General features: G+C 47.6%; 1 protein-coding gene across 1 annotated transcript in view; it reads right to left on the bottom strand.

Moving 5' to 3' along the window:
• IGF2R (insulin like growth factor 2 receptor) overlaps positions 1 to 23640 on the bottom strand; it is a 1933894-nt gene that overhangs the window by 1127797 nt on the left and 782457 nt on the right. The window contains exon 24 of the mRNA XM_078648980.1: positions 6157 to 6300. Coding sequence (XP_078505106.1) covers positions 6157 to 6300 — 144 coding nt within the window. The remainder of the gene's footprint in view (positions 1 to 6156; positions 6301 to 23640) is intronic.

Raw genomic sequence — 23640 nt, 5'->3', positions numbered from 1 at the left:
TTGGCTGATTTTTTCACTACTAAGGTTACTAAGATTTACACAGCGTTCCCCATTCCCCCTCTCCCTAATGACTTATTCCCCTCCCCTCCTCAAAAACCCAGCACCCCCTCGTTCCTCCATTTTGATTTGGCCAGCGCGGATCAGATCAGCAACCTCATTTTATCTACCAGATCAGGGTCACCACTAGACCCTTGTCCTCCTTCTATTCTCAAGTTAATACCAGATGTAATCACTCCCCCTCTTATGGAAATCTGTAATACCATTCTTAGCTCCGGGATATTCCCCCCCAGCCTGGAAACAAGCAGTGATAAAGCCATTATTAAAGAAACCATCCTTGGACCCCACTGCCTCCGCTAATTACCGCCCTATAGCATGTCTCCCTTTTCCTGCTAAGATAGTTGAAAAACTTCTGAATAGACAGTTATCTCACTACATTGAGAGTAATCACTTACTAGACGATACTCAGTTTGGCTTCAGGCAGGGCCACGGGACAGAAAAGGTCTTGAAAAAAGCAACGGACGAAATCAGGGTAATTATGGATCAGGGCGGATCAGCAGTACTTATATTATTGGACCTATCCGCGGCTTTTGACACGGTCGATCACTCTATTCTGATCGACTGTGTCGCATCTCTTGGCATCAACTATCTTGCAAAGGACCTCCTGGCGTCATTTTTATCGGACGGCACGCAAACTGTCAAACTGGGTACTTACTACTCTCCCATTTTTGCGCTTCCCTGTGGGGTGCCGCAGGGTTCCTCGCTAAGTCCTACGTTATTTAATATCTACGTCCTGGACTTGGCAAGGGTAATCAAATCATATGGACTGAGCTTAACCACCTACGCTGACGATACCCAGCTGGTCCTAGCAGTTCACAAAAATGGAGCAGAAGTAGCTTCAAGATTCCAGGAGGGGATGCTAGCCTCCAGCTCATGGATGACCAATAACTGTTTAAAGTTAAACTTGGATAAAACCGAGGTCATGACGTTTTGAAATCCATCTCCCGTCTGGTCGTCCATCTGGTGGCCCAAAGATCTGGGCCTTCCCCCACAACCTGTCCCCAAGGTTAGGAACCTGGGAGTGATGGTTTATGACAAACTCCTTTTCAACCGCCACATAAATAATGTGGTATCCTCCTCCTTCTATCTCTTAAAGAAAATTAAAAAATGGATTCCCTATCTTCCATCTTCGTCGAGTAAAACCCTTGTCACGACCTTGATTTTTTCGAAAATCGGCTACTGCAACGCACTCCTTCTTAATGCCCAAGAGAAGGTACTGAAGAAACTTCAGTTGGTGCAGAAGGCTGCAGTGAGGGTGTTACTCCGGATTTCCAAATTTAAATCAACTACGAATGCTATTCGCCATCTCCATTGGCTTAGGGTCTGAAACCGGATCAAGTTCAAGGCCCTTTGCATCGCCTACAAGGCCATTCACAACTCAGGGCCTAAGTTTCTTGTGGATGCCTTCCGCATTTACACCCCCACTAGAACTCTTCGCTCTTCTACGGCCCTTCGTCTTCCTGTCCCTCGGACAAAAACATCATCTTGGGGAGACAGACGTTTTCTTGTGGCCAACGCAAAATTATGGAACTCTCTTCCCATTTCTATCAGAAGCTGTCCCACTCTCCTAATCTTTAGGAAACTAAAGACCTGGTTATTTAATCAGTAGCGTCCTTGTTGTTTTTTAGGCTGGTACTGTCCTATGCGGCAAGACACCCTAGGGTATTTGTGCGCAATACAAATTTCCCAAACTTAAACATAAACAACCGACTATCACAGAGTCCGTCGCAGGATTCCGTGTCCTGAAGGCACCACAGAGAGCACCGCTTTGCTTCACAACGCAACCCTGGTCTCACTGACTCAGTCAACGAGCCGCTGCTTGCACTGCGTCCTGTGGGCACCGCATTCTGCACTGCTTCGCAACACAGACGTCACAGACTCAGTCGCTGCCCGACTCACACATTAACTGGATCGTCGCCGCATCGTGACCAGTCAGCACCGCATCGAGCCCCATCTCACCCTGCAACGCAAGCCTTGGTCTCACCAACTCCGTCAACGAGCTGCTACCTGAACCGAGCCGTGAAGACACTGCACGCTGCAAAGCTTCCATCTCATCTCACAACCACACCAGTTGCCCCTGACCGGCTAGTACCATAGTGTCGGACGCAACGAGTAATGGTACTGTTTTTGAGTCTGTCTTCACTGTAGCTAACCCCGCATCGGAGCAGTCAGCTGGATTTATTAAGCTTGGTTGTTTCCAACATCGAAGTAGCCCCGAACGGAGCTACCGAATCGGAGGAACTGTTTTTCAGCTATTTCTGCAACTTAAAGGTTATCTTGCAAAATAACTATTTTTACAGTATTTTATTTTGGAGTTTTGTCATATTTGGTCTAGATAAAGATCACTTACTTTTCTAAACTGCTGTGGTGTCCATTTGCAGTGTTTTCACTGTATTCCTGTATGTGTTCACAAATGATTTACACACTGCCTCTAAGATACGCCTGTCTGCTCGTGCCAAGCTACCAAGGGGATGAGCAGGGGTTATTTTAGAAGTGAATCCCCATTACCCTGACTCGAAAGAAGGGCCCCTGCTTGGACAAAGGTACCTACCTCAGCCAACTAGAGACCCCTATTTAAAACAGGAGTACTTTACACACTATACAGATACACCATAATTCGCACTGCCACCATGTTAGTCTTTTAATAAAGCTTTTCTTTGTTTCTGTACTGGTCGCAAAGTGGTGTTTTCAGCATAGCAGGTAGCAGAATTTATGGCGCTTTAAGTGTGTATTGGGAAACATAACTAGAGAATTTCAGTGTTTTTGTGATTTTGATCCAGAAAAATTGCTCCATTTTTTCGGTATTTTCTTCTTTTTTTTATGATGCACTTTAATTTCCAACCCTCTCTGAGCATGGCCCGGCGCCCCACCCTTCTGCTGATGAATTACATAACCTTGGAGAGCCTTCGGCTGCACACACCAGGAGCTGGCTGTGCGGCCTGAACTAAAACCAGGACCGGCTTCCAATCACAGTGGGTGGTCAATCCTGACGTGCAGCAGTTGTCAATTGGAGCTTGGCTTTTGGCATGGCCTTTCTTTTGTTTGGATTCACCAGTCTGAGTTGAAGACCCACCCTAGTGTCATGCCCCGGTACTATGATCAAGGGCAAGTTTTTTACATTCATGCTTTGCTTTGGAGGATTGCAGTTTTGGATTAATTTGGGCAAATTTGCAACAGGGGATATATAGGTTGGCAGATTTGCGGTAGCCGGGTATGAAGCGGGCCCCGGTTGTGGTACCTTTTAGGGATCCCCATATTTACATCACCTAAACTGACATCCAGGGTGGGGCTCTTATGGCCAAGATATTTAAAAGTGTTAACCCTTTAAAGTCCATATAGTGACTAGGAAGGGTTTAGAAAGCACAGAGTATACGACGGGCGCTCTGCCAAGAGTATACGCGAAGGGTCTGGTGAACAATATTAAAATGTGGTGCAACTGGCGAGTGGAAAAACCCTATAACCACTCAGTTGATTGTATGACAAACATCTGACATGCAAAAAATACAAAACAAAGAAATGCCTATGCACACACCAGAGGTACAGTAAACATTGATAGACACATTAAACAAATAGTAATACAGTGTACAAGACAGCTTAAGTACTCCGATATAGAAATGCAGTCGTTGTAGTGATTTATGATTGTTTAATCATTCCATAGCCAGCCGACACATGTTTTGTCGCGTTACATACGACTCATCAGGGCTGCTACGTGTGTGTAGACGATTTAGAGGTCGCTCCACCGGTGATATTTCTCCAGAAGCTCTCGGCGACTTGGGTAACTGTCGCACTCGTGTGGCGCATAGAGGTGAAGTAAAACCCGGGAGTAATAAACCCAATTTCCTGGAGGAGATCACCTCCAATCTGGAATTTGTCGAATGAGGACGTGAGCTGTAATCTCGTCTCCCGGGTCGCCGAGAGCTTCTGGAGAACCACCTACCATTTTACGCTTACTACCTTACCTCTTTCATTGATTCTCCACTTCCCGTGATTGGACACTTTCCGGCCAAGAGCCCCACCGGGGCGGAAATATCACCGGTGGAGCGACCTCTAAATCGTCTACACACACGTAGCAGCCCTGATGAGTCGTATGTAAGGCGACGAAACACGTGTCAGCTGGCTATGGAATGATTAAACAATCATAAATCACTACAACGACTGCATTTCTATATCGGAGTACTTAAGCTGTCTTGTACACTGTATTACTATTTGTTTAATGTGTCTATCAATGTTTACTGTACCTCTAGTGTGTGCATAGGCATTTCTTTGTAACCCTTTAAAGTCCACTCAGCAACGCCAGTATTACAAAAAGTAGTGAACAGATTTACAACAAACTAATAAAAGTAAACTTTCCGAGTAAAGCCCTACTTTAATGCCAAGATTGGTATACATCTGTTTAGAAGTTTGGGCTATAAGTGTGAGCAAAACTTCCTTAGGGAGCTAAAGTGGGAAATCATGTTTTTTCCCTCCTTAACTTTTTCCCTACATGGTTTTGCACAAAAATGGCTTTCTGGACCTTCGCTGTCTACGTCAAATGATTGACACATTTTGTAAAAATCCAACCACAAGGTCAAAAGTAACAGGTATATTAAAGAATGCCTTTTCTTCTGAAACTCAGACTGAACAAAAACTTGCTTACTAAACTAACACCACTGTGTAATAATACAACTACAAGCTTATAAGGAGGTAGGCAGCAACAAGGCAGGCAGCAACAAGTAACAACTGATCATTTTCTTCCCAAAGATGTTTAAACGTAGTGGTTAAAGGAGTCAACCAAATCTAATGAAAATACGATGGGTAATACCTTCAGAATGTGAAATTCACACCAACACAAGCATCTCTCAGAGTCACCTGGGTTCCATATGTGCAATGTGGGGTGGAACATACATTAAAAATTACTTCAAAGAGAAGAGGTTGGAAATGAAAAGATAGTATTTTAGAGAAAGGTACTTGTGGTTATATCCTCTGTATGCAACTCTTACTCAATAACAAGGGCATCTGTACAAGACTGGGAAACAATTTGTGCCCTGAAGGTGGGTTATTTAGAAGGGTAAGCATTTGCAGGATGAACAAGTGAGTTAAACTCAGGAGTAATATCAGATTTTTTTTTTTCGTAATGACTGGAGAATACGGGCCTGAATCTGAGGCACTTGTAAAGTTCGTTTTTGCACTGTAATTAAGTGGTCTCCTGGTCGCCACATTTAAAAAAATTCTAAAATTCTACAGATTTTTAGGCTATAATGAACAACATTTTTTAACATGACGGCAACAAATGAATGGAGAAAAGCAGCGGGTTAACCAACAATATTATTTCTTTTAACTCCCCCTTCCCCCAAATACTTTCCCATCTCCAGAAACTGAGAATAAACAACTTACAATTTCGACATTACACGGAAGACCATTATGCCAGAGGGGAGTGTCTCCGCTTTAAATGTATTGTGCTTGCTCTCGTTAATCCTGACCAAAGTCACTTTTCCAGTGCCCACCTGCTAGCTCTAAACTGGTTTAATTCATCTGGGATAATCGCTTGCACCTTCAGATACCCAAGTGAAGTAAACTCGGACTTCCTAACAAGAAATGCCAGCAGGGGCACCCAACTAGTGTCGAACCACCTCAATTCAGCTCTCACTATAGGCAAGCATTTCCATTAAGAGCACCCGTTCATCTCAAACTCTACGAGCAATCTTTTCCATTGAGAGCCACATATGGATTCATTTTTCTGTCTTTAGGAATCTTCCTTTACCTCCGTGGAGCATCACCACCCCGTCTCCTGGAGCACAACAGTGGCGATAGCAGCTTTCCCAGCCTGGTGAACAGTTGGAATTACTTTCCACACAGAAACCAAGAGTAGTACCTATGGCTCACAGGGAATCCAGGATAATAACTATACAATGATATATACTAATATCAGTACAAATACAGCCAGATGAGAAGATCCCCCTGCATCCAGACAAGAAAGGTGCTTGTAATAAATCAGTCCAGAGCATGCTATGCTAATAAAGTCAGTCTTGTGACTTTCAATTAATTTAGTACTGATTTCTCAGTAGTCTGAGGAGTTCATGATAGCAGTGCAAGCACGAACCCCAGAATGTAAAATCTTACCATGACATCCTTCTACGGAGCGCACAGGTTTGCAGACATTCAGGTAAAACGTTCTATTTTTAGCATTCTTCGACATGTCCACAGCGACCCATGAATCCCTGTCCTTACTCAGGCCACTAAGGTCGTACTCGTTCCCAGCAGAATCTGGGGGAAAGATAAATAAAAAATGATCATTAGATTCCACAAATGAATACAACTAACAACAAGCATAGGTCTTTCATTTGCGATAGCTAGCGCTATTGGCGTTGTAAATGACAATGTCTTTTACCCATTTGTTATGAAGTGGAGCGGAATTATGTGGGTTGGATTGGAATTATTAGTTCTGTGATTGTGTGGCGTGGAGTGGATTTTTGTAGTGGAATTATGCGGCATGCTGTGCCATGGAATTATGTGGATAGGTCTTGTGCGGTTTTGAGTGCACTGGAAATATGTGGAGTGGATTGTGTCATGGAGTGTAATTATGAGGAATGGTATTTTGTGTTGTGTAGTGGATATGTTGTGGAGTTTAATTATGTGGTGTGCTGTTGAATTTTGTGGCATAATGTGGTATTCTGTGGTGTGGATTGGATGTATGCGGTGTGTTGTGTAAATGTGTTGTTGAGTTGAAGGATGTGGTTGCTAGAAATGGGGGTCTCTAGTTGGCAGAGGTATGCACCTTGTCCAAGTAAGGGCCCTTGCTTCTAGCCAGGATAAGGGAGTAACACACTTAAGATAACCCCTGCTCTCCCCTTGGTAGCTTGGCACGAGCAGATAGGCTTATCCCAAAGGCATTGTGTAAAGTATTTGCACCAAGGCACATAGTAAAACAGTGAAGTACTACAAATGAACACCACACCAGTTTAGAAAACGAAAGTATCTTTATCTAAACCAAACAAACCCAAAACGACAAAAATCCATCATACACATTTTAAGATATGACTTTTAAAAGGGTTCACGCTACTTGGTCCATAAAAAATGTATGGCTGCGTGATTTTACACAATGTACCTTTCGGTGTGTCAAAATTCACAAGGCCAAACAGCTGCAGAGAAGGGAACACAGGGATGCGTCAGTTCCTGAGTCCTTCAGGAGGCGATGCAACAGTTCTGCTGCATGCAGGAGAAGTGATGCATCATATCCGGACTGTAGGGAAAAGGGATCAGTGGCGGCTGGTGGAATTTGAAAGTGGTGGGGGCGCAAACGTAATAAATAGATTTTTGTGAGCGAGCATGAATGTAATCGGGGTTCTCTCCCCCCCCCCCCCATTTATTTTTTAAGTGGTGCATTATGGTGCCATTTTAAGCGCTTTTTTGTCATAAATGGTCCAAAATTGCTCTTGGAGAATTTCCTTAGCATCTCTGATTACTCACTCTTTTCATGCAGTAAAGCGGGAAGCTTAATTGCCTAATTTGTGACGCTTAAGCTTGGTCATAACGATTATGCCTGTGGTTATTAACACAATGAATGATTGAAGGCACAAACATACCTGGCAATGTATTGCCTGTTTGCAAGTATTACCTGCACCTTCTTCAGATATGATTTGCCTGCATTGCTTCTGCTGTGAACTGAACTTTTTTTTCCAATATTTTGTCTATCTGCTGCAGTTGGGATATTCGGAGCAAGGCAGCAACTGCAGGAAGTGAGAGAATTGCAAGCTGCTGCTTCAAGTTCATCCTAATACTTCTGTCTCCCCACAATTCAGCTTCAGATTTGTCATGAAAGGTAAAGGGTTGGATAAATACTTCAAAGAAGTATTGTTCAAACAATGGAAGATGAGAATTTGACAGGATTGTGCCTAACCAGTCACTTTGCACAAATCAGCTTTTTTAGGAACGGCGAGATTAAGTGATTTCCCCAGAAATAACAAGAAATTGAGCTGATGCGGAGACTCGAACCTGGTTCCAGAGTTCCAAAATCTGCAACTATGGCCTAACACGTCCTAGTGTTTCTGAACGCCAGGTCAGTCATGCCTCTGACATTAAGGCTTAGGGGTGCTTGCACTTCTCTGCTGATATAGGGGCCACTCCCATACAGGTGTTCCACTTCATTTTAATGTCGCTCATAATAAAAACTAAATTCAAAAGCTGTGTTTAACTGCACATTATTTGCATTATTTGTGCTGCAGCTTGTCATCACTGAAATCCCTTTACAAACAGAGGCTACTCTCAATAAACCCAATGAAACTGCAATTGTGAGAGATTTGTATGATATTGAATATACAGAGAAGGGTTTGCTACTTCTAAAGTGCTTTTATATAAAGGGAAGATGTGCAAACCCCATTTTTTCTCAGGCACTGAGGACTCTATGCTCTAGTTGTTCCTTAACATCGGACACACAGAGAGGAAATCTCTTGCTCACTGACCAGTAACATGCACTTTGCCAGGACTTGATAACGGCTGAAATGCAAAAGAGGAAAAGACCTTCTTATCCACGTTGAAAGTTCTCTCCTTAGAGGCCTTTTTTGGTACCCTTATTGCCACCTGCCCGCAAATGAAGTCAGTCAGTCACATTTGTTTTATTTTGGTTATAACCCATAAAACCAATAATACAGCAAAGCAAAAATAATAATAACACACTTTCATAAAAACAGTACTTATGGACATCTCATTTTACTGCCATATCAAGAAGTTACAAAATAAAAATGATTAAATCTAATTAATCATGGAGTGACAGAACCTATTATTTAGTGTACCTTTTCCTTATCATCCAAGTAGCTAGTACCTAATCAGAGATGACACACACTTCATTTGTTTTATACATTACCACTAGCCTCTCAATTTCACTTTTGCTCAATCCATTTGCCAAACGAAGAAGCCACTTATTCCCTGTGGTAACATATAATGTCAAACAAATTGCCTAACTTCCTCAGTTTGATCTGTGCATTTATAGCCCTCCTTTTGTATGCAGTCACTGGGCTGCAGACACCTCTCCAGGCCCAATTTACACACCACACACAAATTGCTGATTGGTGAGTGTTACTGATAAAGCTCAGCTCAATACCCGAGCAGAAGAAAGGAATCGGATGTCGTGATAAGACCAGAATGCCCCGGTTACTTACCGGTAATCTTCATTACTCCGAGTCCATGTCTTCCTCGCCACAGTAATTACTCATGAGCCTCCGGCTCCACACAGAACTCCAAGCATAAAAACAGCACTCTAGTCTCCCTCTCACTCCTCCAAGATGGCCCCCAGTGGCTCCAGCCAATCCTATAAAGTGATACAGATACAGCCAATCGACCTGAAAAACCAAGCCGCTGACATGAAGCCACCACCACGGCCGGGAGGGAAGGGAAACTATACTGCGGCGAGGAAGACATGGACTCGGAGTAATGAAGATTACCGGTAAGTAACCGGGGCATTACCTCCTTGTCCTGTCTTCCTCGCCACAGTAATTACTCATGAGCCGATACCAAAGCAATCAGCTTCATGCAAGGAAAACACTCTACAGAAACATGCAGAGAAACATATTTCAAGCACAAGAGGTACAAAAATTCCACAGAAACATACACCTCAATGAATCCCAGCCGAAAGCACATAAGAGGCAAAGGAAACAGAACCTCCACCCCCAATCTGAAGGCGAGAATGGGACATGAAAGTATGCGGGGACGACCAAGTGGCAGCCCGGCAAACAACCACCACGGACACCCCCTAAAAAGCGGCCCACGATACAGAAACAGAGCAGGTGGACCGACCCTGAACAGGAAGAGGGGGGAAGGTCAGAAACAGAACCATAATCCAACAGCATGGACTCCCAAATCCAACGACTGACAGTGGACAGGGAGGGCTTCAGGCCCTGACGAGACAAACCAAAAATGACAAATAAATGTCAACCTCACAAAAGGAAGAAGTGCGTGAGAAACAAACCAAAAACGCACGATGCACATCCAACAGGTGGAGAAGGCAATCGTCAACCGAGGAAGGATCAGGACAAAGAATCGGAAGAACCACATCAGCAGAACGGGGAAAAGAAGAAACCACCTCAGGAATAAACGTAGGATGAGGGCGCAAAACCACACGATCAGACAATGACCACATTGGAGCAGACCGCAGGAAGGCACCCATCACACCAATACGCCTGGCAGATGCAACAGCCACAATAAACACCACTTAGAGTGTCAAGAACTGCAGGCCCACCGACCCCAAAGGCTCGAAAGGAGCCGACTGCAAGGAACGCAACACCTGAGGAAGGTCCCAAGGAGAACATAAGAGAGGACGGGGACGTTGCAAAGAAAAGCGACCCAAAAAGACGAGCCACCAAGGAGAATCCGAACCAAAGGCAGGACATGAAATGCCCGAACGGCGGCCCATTGAGCCCTGAGAGCGGAAACGGCCAAGCCCAAAAGGAAACCATCATGTAAAAATACTAGAAAAACGAGCAGGGACCAAAGAATCCAACGACAGCTCGTGATCACACACCATGAGGCAAAGTCAACCCAATGCGAAGTGAAGGACATAAGAGTAGAAGGCCTTCGAGATTGCGGAATGACGCCAGTAACCGCAAACAACAACCAGCACGCATCAGTGATCCCCTCCCAAGATCCAGGCCCGCAGACCCAGGGACCGGAACACAGGCAGAGGTAGAAGATGACCCAACAGATAAGGCACGAACGGCAACGTCCAGCCAGGAGACACAGCCAATTCCAGCAACAGGGGACACCAAGGGCAACGCATCAAACCTGGAGCAATTAGAAGGACAAACTACCCCTCCCTCCTGATCATCTGCAAGACTTCGGAATCAGGGGAGCAGGGGGAAAAGCATACGACAGAACGTCCACCCACCAGGCATCCCGGCAAAGCATAACCGTACAAAAGCAGCGGAACTGGGCATTGTACTGGGAAGCAAACAGGTCCACAATCGGAGAACCAAACATCCTCCGTAACCTACCGAACCCCATGGAAGGAAACACCCGCCCAGACAATCCGCCACAGAGTGCACCGGACCCGGCAGGGAAATCGTAGATAGGGATGCCAGGATCAACCCCGCTCAACAACAAAACCGACGGCCGAGGCAACAAAGGGAACGAACCCAGCACCCCCTTCGATGGTCGACATAGGACAACACCACCTGAGTGTCTGTCCTGACTCGCACACATCGAACCAGAAGAACAACAGAGAAGGCCAACAGACCCAAAGGACGGCCAGTAGCCCCTTGTAGTCGGAAGAACAAGACAATACAGACCGAGGCCAAACCCCATGAGTCGGGGAAACCCCCAGAGTGGCCCCCACCCCAGCAGGCCGGCAACGGTAGCGAGAACCCGGGTGGGAACAACCAGAAACGGGTGGCCCCTGGACAGATGACCCTCGCCGACCAACCATCCAGGACCACTCGAACATCCGCGGACATAGGAATCAAAACACACACATTAGGAGAAGTGTGGCTCACTGGTTAGAGGAGGCAGACCCTGATGCAGAGGCCATACCCGGGACCAGGGTTCAATTCCCAACGCGGCAGGGTCTTGAGCTCAAAATGTCCACGGACTCGATAATTCTCGCCTCGGTGCCTACTCGAATCATGGGTTCACACTCTGCAACTCTGGGCAATAGTTTGCTTAATCTCCACTACGGCCCCACTGCGATGGGATGCCTGGTCTTCACCTTGGGGATGCCCAGTAGGGGTTATCTCGCAGGGAAAGCCAGGACGGGTTCCCAAAGCAAGCGCTAAGAGACCTGTCGGTGATTTGGCGCTATATAAATTGAAATTAGCATAACAAAACATAACATCCAAGGAACAGGGGTCCCAAGCAACAAATAGAGGGACACCACCGGATACATGTGAAGGCGAGCCCATGGTACGGCCAACAAGGATGCAGAAGGCAGCCCCTGAACCCGTAACCACACGCACACAGGAAGAGAAGGCCCCGAAAACATGGACTGCACAGCAGACAACAGTGCCAGAATCCGAGCAGGGGTCAGGAACACCATACCCAACGGAGTCATGAACAGAGCCCCAATGAAAGACAAGTCCCGCGCAGGAACCAGGGAGGACTAAGGAACATTCACCAGGAAGCCGTGATGCGACAGAACAAGGCACACCCTCTGGACATGCAACCCTGCCCCGAAGAGAAGAAGCAGAAAGCAAAAAAAGTCCAGAAAAGGAAAAACACCAACGCCCTCCCCATGTAAATGTCCAATAAGAGGAGCCAGAACCGCAGTGAAAATTCTGGGCGAAGAGCAGAGGCCAAAAGGCAAAACCTGGAACAGACATCGATGACCCAGGATGCAGAAACGGAGAAAACCTCAGAAAATCCGGGTGAACAGGCATATGCAGAAAGCACCATTCAAGCCCATGGAGGCCAGAAAAGCCCCAGGAGAACTGAGAACCTCAGTGCGTCGTGCCACCAGGAAGAGGAAGGAATAAACTCCCAACCCCAACAGATCCACGGGTACGGGAATCAAGGCAGTCCACAGAACAAGGGATGTGACACCCTCCAAAAGAGCCACCCGCCCCAGAGCGTCCCCGGGACAAGGAGTGGATCAGAAACAGACAGGGGGAGTCAGGGTAAATCCAAGACGCACACCTCCAGACACCACCAGTAGCACCCACAGAACTGACACAGTCTCATGCCAAGAGACCATGAAGCAAGCGATGCGACCCCCAACCGGAACCACTCCAGGAGCGAAACAGACAGGAGTTCGAAGCGGGAGCGGAGGAGGCTGAAACACCGGAGAACCGGGATCAGACAAAGGAAGGACCATCCCGGCCACGCCCCCTCCCACGAAAGGGCTGACCAGCACGTGCAGGAGCAAGGAGCTTACGGTCTTCCGCCGTCATCATCACCATGTCCCCCAAAGGGGACCCAAACAACTAGACCCCAGAAAAACGGGATCACCATCAGGAGAGCCTTCAGAGCCGCATTAGTCTACCAGGAGCGGAGCCACAATAGACGTCTCGCAGCAATAGAAGACCCAGCCGCAGAAGCCGCCGCCCTCAATGAATCAAAAGAGACATCAGAAAGCAGACAAACCCGCTGCTCCATCCTCGATAAAGCAGCAGATACATCCACCCCTCGGGCCAACAATCCAGCCAAAGACTGGAAAAAAAAAAAACCTAAGCAAGGAGTGGAATGTGTAAGAGGAATAGGCAGCATCCCTGATCGAAAAAGAAGCAGCCGAAAAAGTGCGCCTAACCGCACCATCCACCCTACGAACCACAGGATCCGTAGGAGAGGAATCCCCAGAAACAACAGTCCCCTGAGAGGACAAACTGGCCATCAAGGAATCAACCCCAACCGAGGACCGGAATTCCACAGCAAAGGTCAACAGAGGACAGCGTACACGCCAAAAATGCAGAAAAAGAGCCCTTGTACACATCATCCCATTCAATATCCAATTCCCACAAAACAGAAAAATGGATAGTCAAAGAATCAGGCTCAGGACGCCGATACTGTGAAAACAGATCGTCCACCAGAGGTACAACAGAAGGAAACACCAAGTAATTGCGAATGAGACCCAGCACCTCCCTCAGGTCGGCACCTTGCACAAAGCGTCCCCGGACATCAACGCCCTTTACAATGACAGAACGAGCAGCAGCGTCATCAAACCTCGCCTTATTATCATGATGAACAGGCACCTGACCCTGCAAAGCTGCAGCCACAGCAAAATCAAACATCTGCTGTAAAAACTCCATAGAAGAAATCGCCACCCCTGAACCAGAAGCCACCTCCAAGTCATCAGGAGCAGGAATCACCGGAGAACCACGTTCCAACACAGCCATTGAGTGAACATGCATAAAAACACAGGCAATGAACAGGACAACATGCCCGGCATAAAAAGGTCCTGAGGTTGCCAGGAAACAATGTAAACCAACCCACTTACGACTCCAAATAACATAAATGCCCCGTGGAGAGCCGCGCGCACGCGCAAAGACAGCCATAGACCGTCGTGGGTGGCAGGAGTAACGGAGACCCGAAGGCGCTCCAACCGCAGCAATAGAAAACCCAGAATCTGCAGCAGGTAAGAAAGCGACCGGGAGCCTCCGGCCCCCACAGCAAGCGTACCAGGCCTCGGTACCAGGGAAGGAAGAGCGACCGGGAGCCACAGGCCCCCAGAGCAAGCGTACCCGGCCGCGTTACGTCCGCACAGCAGGACGCGCGGCCGGTAAGCATCAGAATCCAACCGGCAGAGCAGGACTCCAGTCGTACTGTATAATGAGGCATCAAACGACCCCAGCCGAAAAGAAACGCCACGAAAGTCCGCTAAAGCAGGACAAGAGGCGTGGAGGCAGAAGAAGGGGGAAAAACACATTTTAAACTACACAAAACAATAACCATGTAAAACATGAAGCAGCAACAAATACACAAAAAGCTACTTCCCCCAACTTGATACCCAAGGACACAAGGGGACCACTCAAGCAGGACCCCAGCCCACTCACCAGACCAGCAGGGAACACAGCACTCGGAGTAGTGCAGAAAAAAAGAACAGGTCGATCGGCTGTATCTGTATCGCTTTATAGGATTGGCTGGAGCCACTGGGGGCCATCTTGGAGGAAGGAGAGGGAGACTAGAGCGCTGTTTTTATGCTTGGAGTTCTGTGTGGAGCCGGAGGCTCATGAGTAATTACTGTGGCGAGGAAGACAGGACGAGGAGGTAATGATGTTCGAGTTGCGGAATAGGCTCAACATCCTGTGATTATTAGCAACATCACTTATTCAGCCGGTACCTGAATTGAATGTAAAATGAATGTGCAATACCTTTGGATCGAGTTCGCGTTATATATAACAGCAAACACTGACCCTATCTGTAAAAACGTTACCTCACCTCAAGTTGACTATGCTGCTTGCTTTCCTCCAACTCCTAAACTGACAGAAGGGGGAGTCACTATAAATCCTTTGGTGAATATTTTATGGCACCAGAGAAAAGACGAGGTGTGAGCTGCTTCAGCCAGAGTGCACGAAGGGAAAACACATTGTGCCATCAGCTCATGCGCAGTTTAGAGGGAACTATGGCTGTAGTGAAACCCCTCCTCTTTCCCAACTCGTCACACGTGAGGATTTGGGAAAGGGTTGGGTTGGTGGGAGGCAGCTCCGTAATAGACGAGCAAGCCCAGGAGTACAGGGCGGATTCTGTACATGCCAGGGCGGGTTTAAAAATAGGATGCTGTATTGCATCATAACTGGGCGGTCCCTGGGGACCCCAAGTTTTGCAGACCTGGGCTGACAGCATGTCAGCCCGTAAATTGCGTGAAATACACCACCTGCCCAGCCAGCATATAAACTGGCACATGCGCAAAAGTGCATGTGGCAGATTAAATCTGCCTCGCTGCCCGACGTTCATTTCAGCAAACGGAAAACACAAGCCAAGGCAATACATGCCTATTTTAATAAAAGAAAATGAATGGTTATTGCTTCTTGCAATTACCATCCATAATGCCAGAAACTAGAAGGGCGCAGCCCCTACGCTCAACACCAGAAACCGCCATTGGAAGGGATGTGTCGATTCCAAGACTGTTCTGGTCCGCAGGTGATGCGTCGGAAAACTTGCCACACAAGTGTGATGCGTTCAATGTCGAGGTGGCAGAAAAATAGGTGCTGCATCGGTTTCTTCAGCTGCAGTCCCACGATGCCTCGATTCTTTCAGTCGCACAGCAGGACCTGCGTTAGATTCAGTGCGGTGATCATGGACTTTGGAGATAAGTGCACAGGACTTGGCGTGCAGCTGATTTTTCAGCCGCTTGCAGGGTCTGTGTTCATTCATTGGCTGCATGGTGACGGAGCGTGGAAATTTCTCACACTCAGCAGTGCTGCGTCAGAAAAACAGGCGCTGGTAAGGCGATGCGTTGATTTTCTTGGTTTCTGCAAGCTTGTTCATCTCCCAGCAACAGGAACAACCTCCAGAAGCCCAGAACTGGAACAGACGCCTCCTGGCAGGTAAAAACTCCCAGCAGTGGAGTTCAAGGATGCTGGTGGTGAAGGCTTTGTGTCCCTAAGACTTCAGAACAGGAGGCAAGCACACACAAGCCCTTGGAGATTCTTCTCAAGAAGGTTCACAGCAAAGTTCCAGTCTTTCTCCTCTCCTTCGCAGAAGCCGCAACTGCAGGTCAAACCGAGCAAAGCAACAAACAGCGAAGGGGCTGTACCCCTCCTTACAGTTCTTCTTCATTGGCAGAGGTTCCTCTTGATTCCAGAAGTGATCTAAAGCTCTGGGGTTTTAGGTCTAATACGTATACCCCATTTTCTCTTTGTACTCTTTATTGCAAGAGTCTCTGAGCTCAGCGAAAACCATTTCTGTCCTCCCTGGTGCAGCTTCACTACAGGAGGTGGAGACAGCATTATGCAGAGCAGACACAGCCTATTCAGGTTCTGGTGAAAACGCTTCCCACTACTCTAAATGCAGGAAGGCCTATTCAGCCTGACTATGAGTCACCCAGGAAAGGCAGGACACACCTCAAGCCCCCTTGGGACTGTCTAGAGCATGGGTACTCACAAACTTTCTCTCGGGGGCCAAATTTACAGTGTGGTTTGTGGCAGAGGGCCGCACCGGTGGGGGTCAGAGGGTGAGGGGGCGGGGCTAAAGCAAACACAAATTGTGACCATGAGGTTAAACACAGGTCCCTGCAGCAGACACCTTCGTCCACTGAGCCACCAGACCCAGCATACACACATCTTTCTCTCTCTCCCTCCCTCCTTCTCTCCCTCTCTCTCTCTCTCCCCCTCCCTCTCTCTCCCCCTCCCTCCCTCTCCCTGTGTCTCCCTCCCTCTTTGTCTCCCTCCCTCTTTGTCTCCCTCCCTCTTTGTCTCCCTCCCTCTTTGTCTCCCTCCCTCTGTGTCTCCCTCCCTCTGTGTCTCCCTCCCTCCGTGTCTCCCTCCCTCCGTGTCTCCCTCCCTCCGTGTCTCCCTCCCTCCGTGTCTCCCTCCCTCCGTGTCTCCCTCCCTCCGTGTCTCCCTCCCTCCGTGTCTCCCTCCCTCCGTGTCTCCCTCCCTCCATGTCTCCCTCCCTCTGTGTCTCCCTCCCTGTCTCCCACTCTGTTTCCCTCTCTCCCTCTGTGTCTCCCTCCTGCCCTCTCTCTGTGTCTCCCTTCTCCCTCCCTCCGTGTCTCCCTCCCTCCGTGTCTCCCTCCCTCCCTCTATGTCTCCCTCCCTCCCTCTATGTCTCCCTCCCTCCCTCTGTGTCTCCCTCCCTCCCTCTGTGTCTCCCTCCCTCCCTCTGTGTCTCCCTCCCTCCCTCTGTGTCTCCCTCCCTCCCTCTGTGTCTCCCTCCTGCCCTCTCTCTGTGTCTCCCTTCTCCCTCCCTCCCTCTGTGTCTCCCTCCCTCCGTGTCTCCCTCCCTCCCTCTGTGTCTCCCTCCCTCCCTGTGTCTCCCTCCCTCCCTCTGTGTCTCCCTCCCTCCCTCCCTCTGTGTCTCCCTCCCCCCCTCTGTGTCTCCCTCCCCCCTCTGTGTCTCCCTCCCTGTCTCCCACTCTGTTTCCCTCCCTCCCTCTGTGTCTCCCTCCTGCAATCTCTCTGTGTCTCCCTTCTCCCTCCCTCGGTGTCTCCCTCCCTCCCTCTCTGTCCTCTCACCTGTGTGTGTGTGTGTGTGTGTGTCAGCCCGGGCTGAGACAGCTTCCGCGGCCGCACGCACACAGCCCCACCAAGTACTTCATGGGTCTTTAAAAGACCATTTACATGTTAATGAGGCTTTGTTGAATTTCACCTCTTAGGCCCCTGCAGCTCCCCTCTGACAATCACTGGATTCCCCCCAGCCCCCACAGAGCAGAGTCTGAGTCCGCGCTGCTGCGGCTGTATTTGCGAACACTATTTAATTTATTTATTTTTAAACACAGGTGTCTGCAATGTCCGCGGGCCGCCCAGGAAGGCTTGCCGGGCCGCCACCGGCCCGCGGGCCGTACTATGAGTACCCCTGGTCTAGAGGGAATGCACACCCCCAGCTCCGATCACTACAAAATAAGACAGCAAATATACAAACAGGCAGAAGCACACCAGATGATTAAACAAGAAAATGCCCACTTTCTAAAAAATAACAAAAACAAGGGGGGGGGGATGGGGGTTTGGCCCAAGCGCTGCCAAGTAGGGCCTAAAATAATTTGCAACACATAAAAGTACCTGGTCCTCACATTTCAAACTGCTGTCGTAATTTCAACAGACTAGAGACTATCGCAAATTCGAATATTCTCAAGTATTTATTTACTTGTGTTTTCAAAGTTTGTTTTGAAGCAACATTCGTTTCATTATTAGTGTATGGGATTCAAAAAGACACACCATCTTCACAGGTTGTTTACATATATATGCAAAAAAAAAATATATATATTTTTCAAAGACACTAGATGGAAAATATACTTTCAAGTGGAGCCCTGTCATTAATTTATAGCAACAGCCATGTTGATTAATATGTCTCTCAACGATTTTTACCTGTACGGGCTGTTGTGTACTGGGTAAACATTTGTTGTCTGGTGAGGCAAGATCTTTTGTGTAACTCGCTCCCAACAGTAAAGAACAACTCAATTCTAGCTCTATCCCAGTAGTGATTAACGCCAACGCTTTTCGAGCTCCATCTTGATTATGGGGTTCTCTGCAGGGCCTTAGGACTGGACGGACTCTGTAGGATCTTGTTCTTGGTGAGCCTTCATAAAGTAAAAATCTTATGTGGAATCGAATTTGTCAGCCTGTGGTTTTCTAACTCCAAGTGTATCTATTTCACATCTTCGATCTTGGTGGGGCGGCTATTCTCCTTGATATTGGCAAGTAAATTGAGGCATTGAGCCTGGCAAATCGTGGAGTTAGGAGCAAACGCCTATTTTGCTCATGTGTGTGCTCACTTAAGTTTCAAAAGACAACCTAACAGGAAATGAGGTGTCCATCCAGCCTAGAGGCCACAGAAGGTCGGAGACATGGAGCAAAGCGAAAAAGAATAAAAATAATGCCTTATTGCCAATGACCCAGCTCGTGCCATCGCAATTGGATCTCAACCAGTGGACCGATCCTTTTATAAAAGCGAAGAAAACACGAAATTTTTAACGTTATAGATTGCGGAATGCCAGAATATAATTGATCTTACGGAGTTACAACAGCCCACCACATGTGCAAAATACACTAAAAGTTTGTGTTATTATATTCTGAGGTATTGTGTCGATGTAAGGTTTTTTGGACAGGAAGAATAGCGCTCAAGCTAAAATATGCGTCTGTATGTGAAGCTGTGTGTGTATACTGTGCCAACCGGTCAAGGGAAAACACCTAGAAACCCCCGTGTAGATGTGAGTCCAGAAACTCACAATTTTAAATCAAAAACAAAGTCCAGGGCACACGTGATGAGTATCAGGAAATGGTTACGTACGATTTAGTGTCAAAACAGGATATTTGATCCACACCAGATGAATATTTTCACGTGTGTTTAATGAATGAGAAAATGCGGGAACACTGGTGCCGTCTCTACTACAGGAAAGCGAGACGGCACCAGTGTTCCCGTGGTCATCTCCTCGATAGGATTCACTTTGGTGTACCCGCCTGCCTAGGCAGAACACTGGACTGCCCTTAAATACCTCACAGTTGCAGGACCCCGCAGGGCCGTACTAGCCCAGAGGCCCACGCACAGTCTTAGGTTGGTGCACCGACGCCTACTCATCCTTCTAGCTCCTCCGCAGTTATTGACCCAGCTGGGTTGGAAATATCACCGGCCACCGGGTTGGCGCCTCACCCGCCCACTCATCCTCCATACTCCGTATCCGGAGCACAGGACCCAGCCGGGTTGGAATTATCATCGGCTTCCTGACATACACAACCCACAACGTTACGTTTCAGCCCTGAAGAAATCACAGGATTACTCCCACATGTGACGTAACACGTGTTGGCTGGTTGCTTTCGCATTTCCTCATTCATTAAACACACGTGAAAATATTCATCTGGTGTGGATCAAATATCCTGTTTTGAACACTAAATCGCACTGAACCATTTCTTGATACTCATTATGTGTGCCCTGGACTTTGTTTTATTATATTCTGAATTCAGAGAGCCTAAACTCCTAATCTCTATCTTGTCTTAATGGAAAGTTACACTTGTAATATGTTACAAGGCAGCTCCCATGATAACCTATGGGACAGAGAGCCTTTCAATAGTGAAAGACGAAATACACAGTATTTCACTATCCGGATATGTAAAACACACCAGCACAAACTCTGCGCCCTGCCCATGGGACTACCTTGGGCCTACCGAAGGGGTGCCTTACATGTAAGAAAAGGAAAGGTTAGGGCCTGGCAAGTGGAAGCACTTGCGAGGTCGACATGGCAGTTTAAAACTGTGAGCGCAGACACTGCAGTGGCAGGTCTAAAACACATTTACAGGGCTACTCATGGGGGTGGCACAACCAGTGCTGCAAGCCCACTAGCCCTGGCACTCTCAGTGCACTTTACTAGTGACTTACCAGAAAATCAAATATGCCAATCATGGATAACCAATCATAATCACAATTTACACAGAGCATATGCACGTTAGCACTGATCAACAGTGGTGAAGTACCTGGAGTCCTATAGCCAACACAAACAGGGTCAGAAATATAGGAGGCAAAAGGCAAAAAGTTTGGGGATAAACCTTATAAAATGGGCAAATCGAACACTGGTTTGTTGCTGAATTATGTGGTGTGGAATGGAAATGTGTGAAGTGGAAGTGTGTTGCGGGGAACTGTGTAGTGCTGAGTTAAATATGTTGACTGGAATTATGTGGCATGATGTGGAGTGTATTTATGTGGATTGCTGATATGTGGCAGTTGCCAGTGTCCTAGAGTAGAGTGGAAGGAGGAGAGTGTCCTAGACTGGAATTTTTGCAGTAGAGTGTCAGAGTGGAGGGGGGGGGGGGTAGTCGAGTGTCGTAGAGGAGTGTCATGGGGTGGAATATGGTGGTGGGGGTTGGAGTGGACTGAGGTAGCGGGGTAGATTTGTTTAGGGGAGTGGGGTAGAGAGGGATGGATTGGAGTGGGTGGTTTGAAGTGGGTGGTTTGGAGTGGGTGGGGTGGAGTGGATGGGGTGGAGTGGATGGGGTGGAGTGGATGGGGTGGAGTGGATGGGGTGGAGTGGATGGGGTGGGGTGGAGTGGATAGGGTGGATTGGAGAGGGGTGAGGTGGATTGGATTGGAATGGATTAGAGAGGGATGGATTGAAGTTGGATGGACTGGAGTGGGGAAGTGTTTTTATTCGAGTGGGGCAGATTATTTTGGAATGGAGTGGAGAAGATGGTTTTGGAATGGAGTGGGGCAGATGGAGTGGATAGAATGTAATGCATTGGAGAGGGGCACACTGAGAATTCTCTGAACTCTAATGTTTGCGGCACAATCTAATTAGAAAATGGCCTTTTGCAGGAGTGCCATCTGGAGCGCGTGCTAATTTGAAACACGTCACCACGAGACAAGATATGGTCTTTGGGTTAGTCCTGTGTGTATCTACAGCCTGATGAGGAGAACATATTACTGATATTTACCACACATGTATAAACACCTAGAAGCTGTGAGGGGAGGCAGAGAGGAAAACTTCAAAGTATCTGCTTCTACAGGAGTTATGGTTGCATGGATTGTACTGAGCTGAAGCCAAGACTCTGAAAGTCAACGTCTGTGCGTTGAAGCTTTCGTGCAGATGAAGAGCCATACATTGCGATTTGCCAAAAAAACAATCTGCCCAGTTACTGCGGTGTTTGTTATGAGTTCTATTATAACAAGTATGCACGCTGTAAAAGTCTAGATTCTTATTACAGCGAGGTTCCCAAAAGACAAAGTAATTTTATTATATTTATATATATCTTATATCACAAAGGGTCCTTGGGTGGATATGCTAAATTAACCAGTTCTTACCTTCGGTAACGATATATCTGTAAGAGACATATATTAGTTATGGATTCCATACCATAGAATTACCCCCAGGCGTCAGACTGGATCAGGAGAATTGTTATTCAGCAGTACCCCTGCGTGTCGGTAGGTGGCGTTGGTGGGCTCCGCATTCGTCGTTGGCTTTGTGATGGCCAGAATGACATCGCAGTATCTACTTAGACGCTGCCCCTGAGCTTCAGTTGTTTACACGACATTCCACGACAGAAGCGCAGAGCCATGCAAGACAATGACCACTGGTGTATAAAACAAGGGCCATGAAAGGGATGCCTTACTCTATAAGTCAGTTTGTAGAACGGGGAGGATGGGTGAGGCGGTAAGGAATCCATAACTAATAGGTCTCTTACAGATATATTGTTACCGAAGGTAAGTAACTTGTTCATCTGAAAGAGACTATTAGTTATGGATTCCTTACCTTAGAATGGATACCCCAGCAATACCAACCCCGGAGGTGGAACTGCGAACCAAGTTCCCACCAGGAAGTCCTGAAGAACGGAGCGGCCAAAGAAACAGTCTCTCCAGTCTTGGGTGTCCAGGCTGTAATGTTTAGTGAACGTGTGCAATGAAGCCCACATGGCTGCCTGGCAGATGTCATGAAGAGGGACTCCACATCCCAAGGCAGTAGTGGTGGCCGTCGCCCTGGTGGAATGGGTGCGCAAACCTACTGAAGGCTCTTTTTCGCCATGGAAAATTAATTTTAATGCAAATAACCCAAACGAGAGATGGTACTCTGTTGCACAGCCCCACCTTTCTTAGCGCCACATAGCCAACAAAGAGCTGATCATCCACCCAGAATTGTTTTGTGCGATCCAGATAAAATGAGCGCGCATGTTTTGGATCCAGACGGTGGAGCCGCTCCTCCTCTTTAGAGGGATGTGGGGGTGGGAAGAAGGTGGGCAAAGTGATGGTCTGTCCTATACGGAAAGAGGTAACCACTTTGGGAAGACAAGAAGGTTGAGTTCGAAGTACAACCTTGTCCGGATGAACAGCAAGGAAAGAAGGCTTAGATGAAAGAGCCTGAAGCTCACTCACCCTGCGAGCAGAAGTGATGGCAACCAGAAAAGCAATCTTTAAGGTCAAGAGTCTGACAGGACAGTTATGTAGCAGCTCGAAGGACGCACATATAAGGTAAGCCAGAACAAGGTACAAGTCCCACTGGGGCATTATGAAAGGAATAGGAGGAAACAGGTTAGTAATGCCCTTAAGGAAACGATTTACAATAGGAGATTTGAAAAGAGAAGGCTGATCAGGAAGGTGAAGAAAGGCCGAAATGACCGGAAGATAGCCCTCGAGGGTGCCCAGAGCAGAGCCATGCTGGGCCAAAGAAAACAGGAAGAGGACAGCCTCAGAAAGGGGGGCAGAAAGAGGATCTACAGCCTTTGCTGTGCACCATGCCACACATTTGTTCCATCTACAGGCATATACTGACTTAGTAACCAAAGTGCCAAGATAACATTACAGACTTCAGGAGGAAGGTCGAAGGCTGTCAACTGTCGCCCCTTAATCTCTGAGCAAGGAGGTGGAGGCTGGACAGATTCGGGTGGAGACCGTCCCCTGCTGCTTCAACAGAAGATCCATCCGAAGGGGCAGTCTGACCGGAGGATCGATGGTCATGTTCAAGAGCTCGGGATACCAGACACTTCCTGCCCAGTCCGGAGCCACAAGAATTACTTGGGTCCAGTCGCGCTTGATCTTCAGCACTCTGGGCAG

The sequence above is a fragment of the Lissotriton helveticus genome, chromosome 6, assembly GCF_964261635.1.
Source record: "Lissotriton helveticus chromosome 6, aLisHel1.1, whole genome shotgun sequence".
Classification (NCBI taxonomy): domain Eukaryota; kingdom Metazoa; phylum Chordata; class Amphibia; order Caudata; family Salamandridae; genus Lissotriton; species Lissotriton helveticus.
Note: the sequence above shows the minus strand (reverse complement) of the source record. Positions and strands in the feature narration are given on the sequence as shown.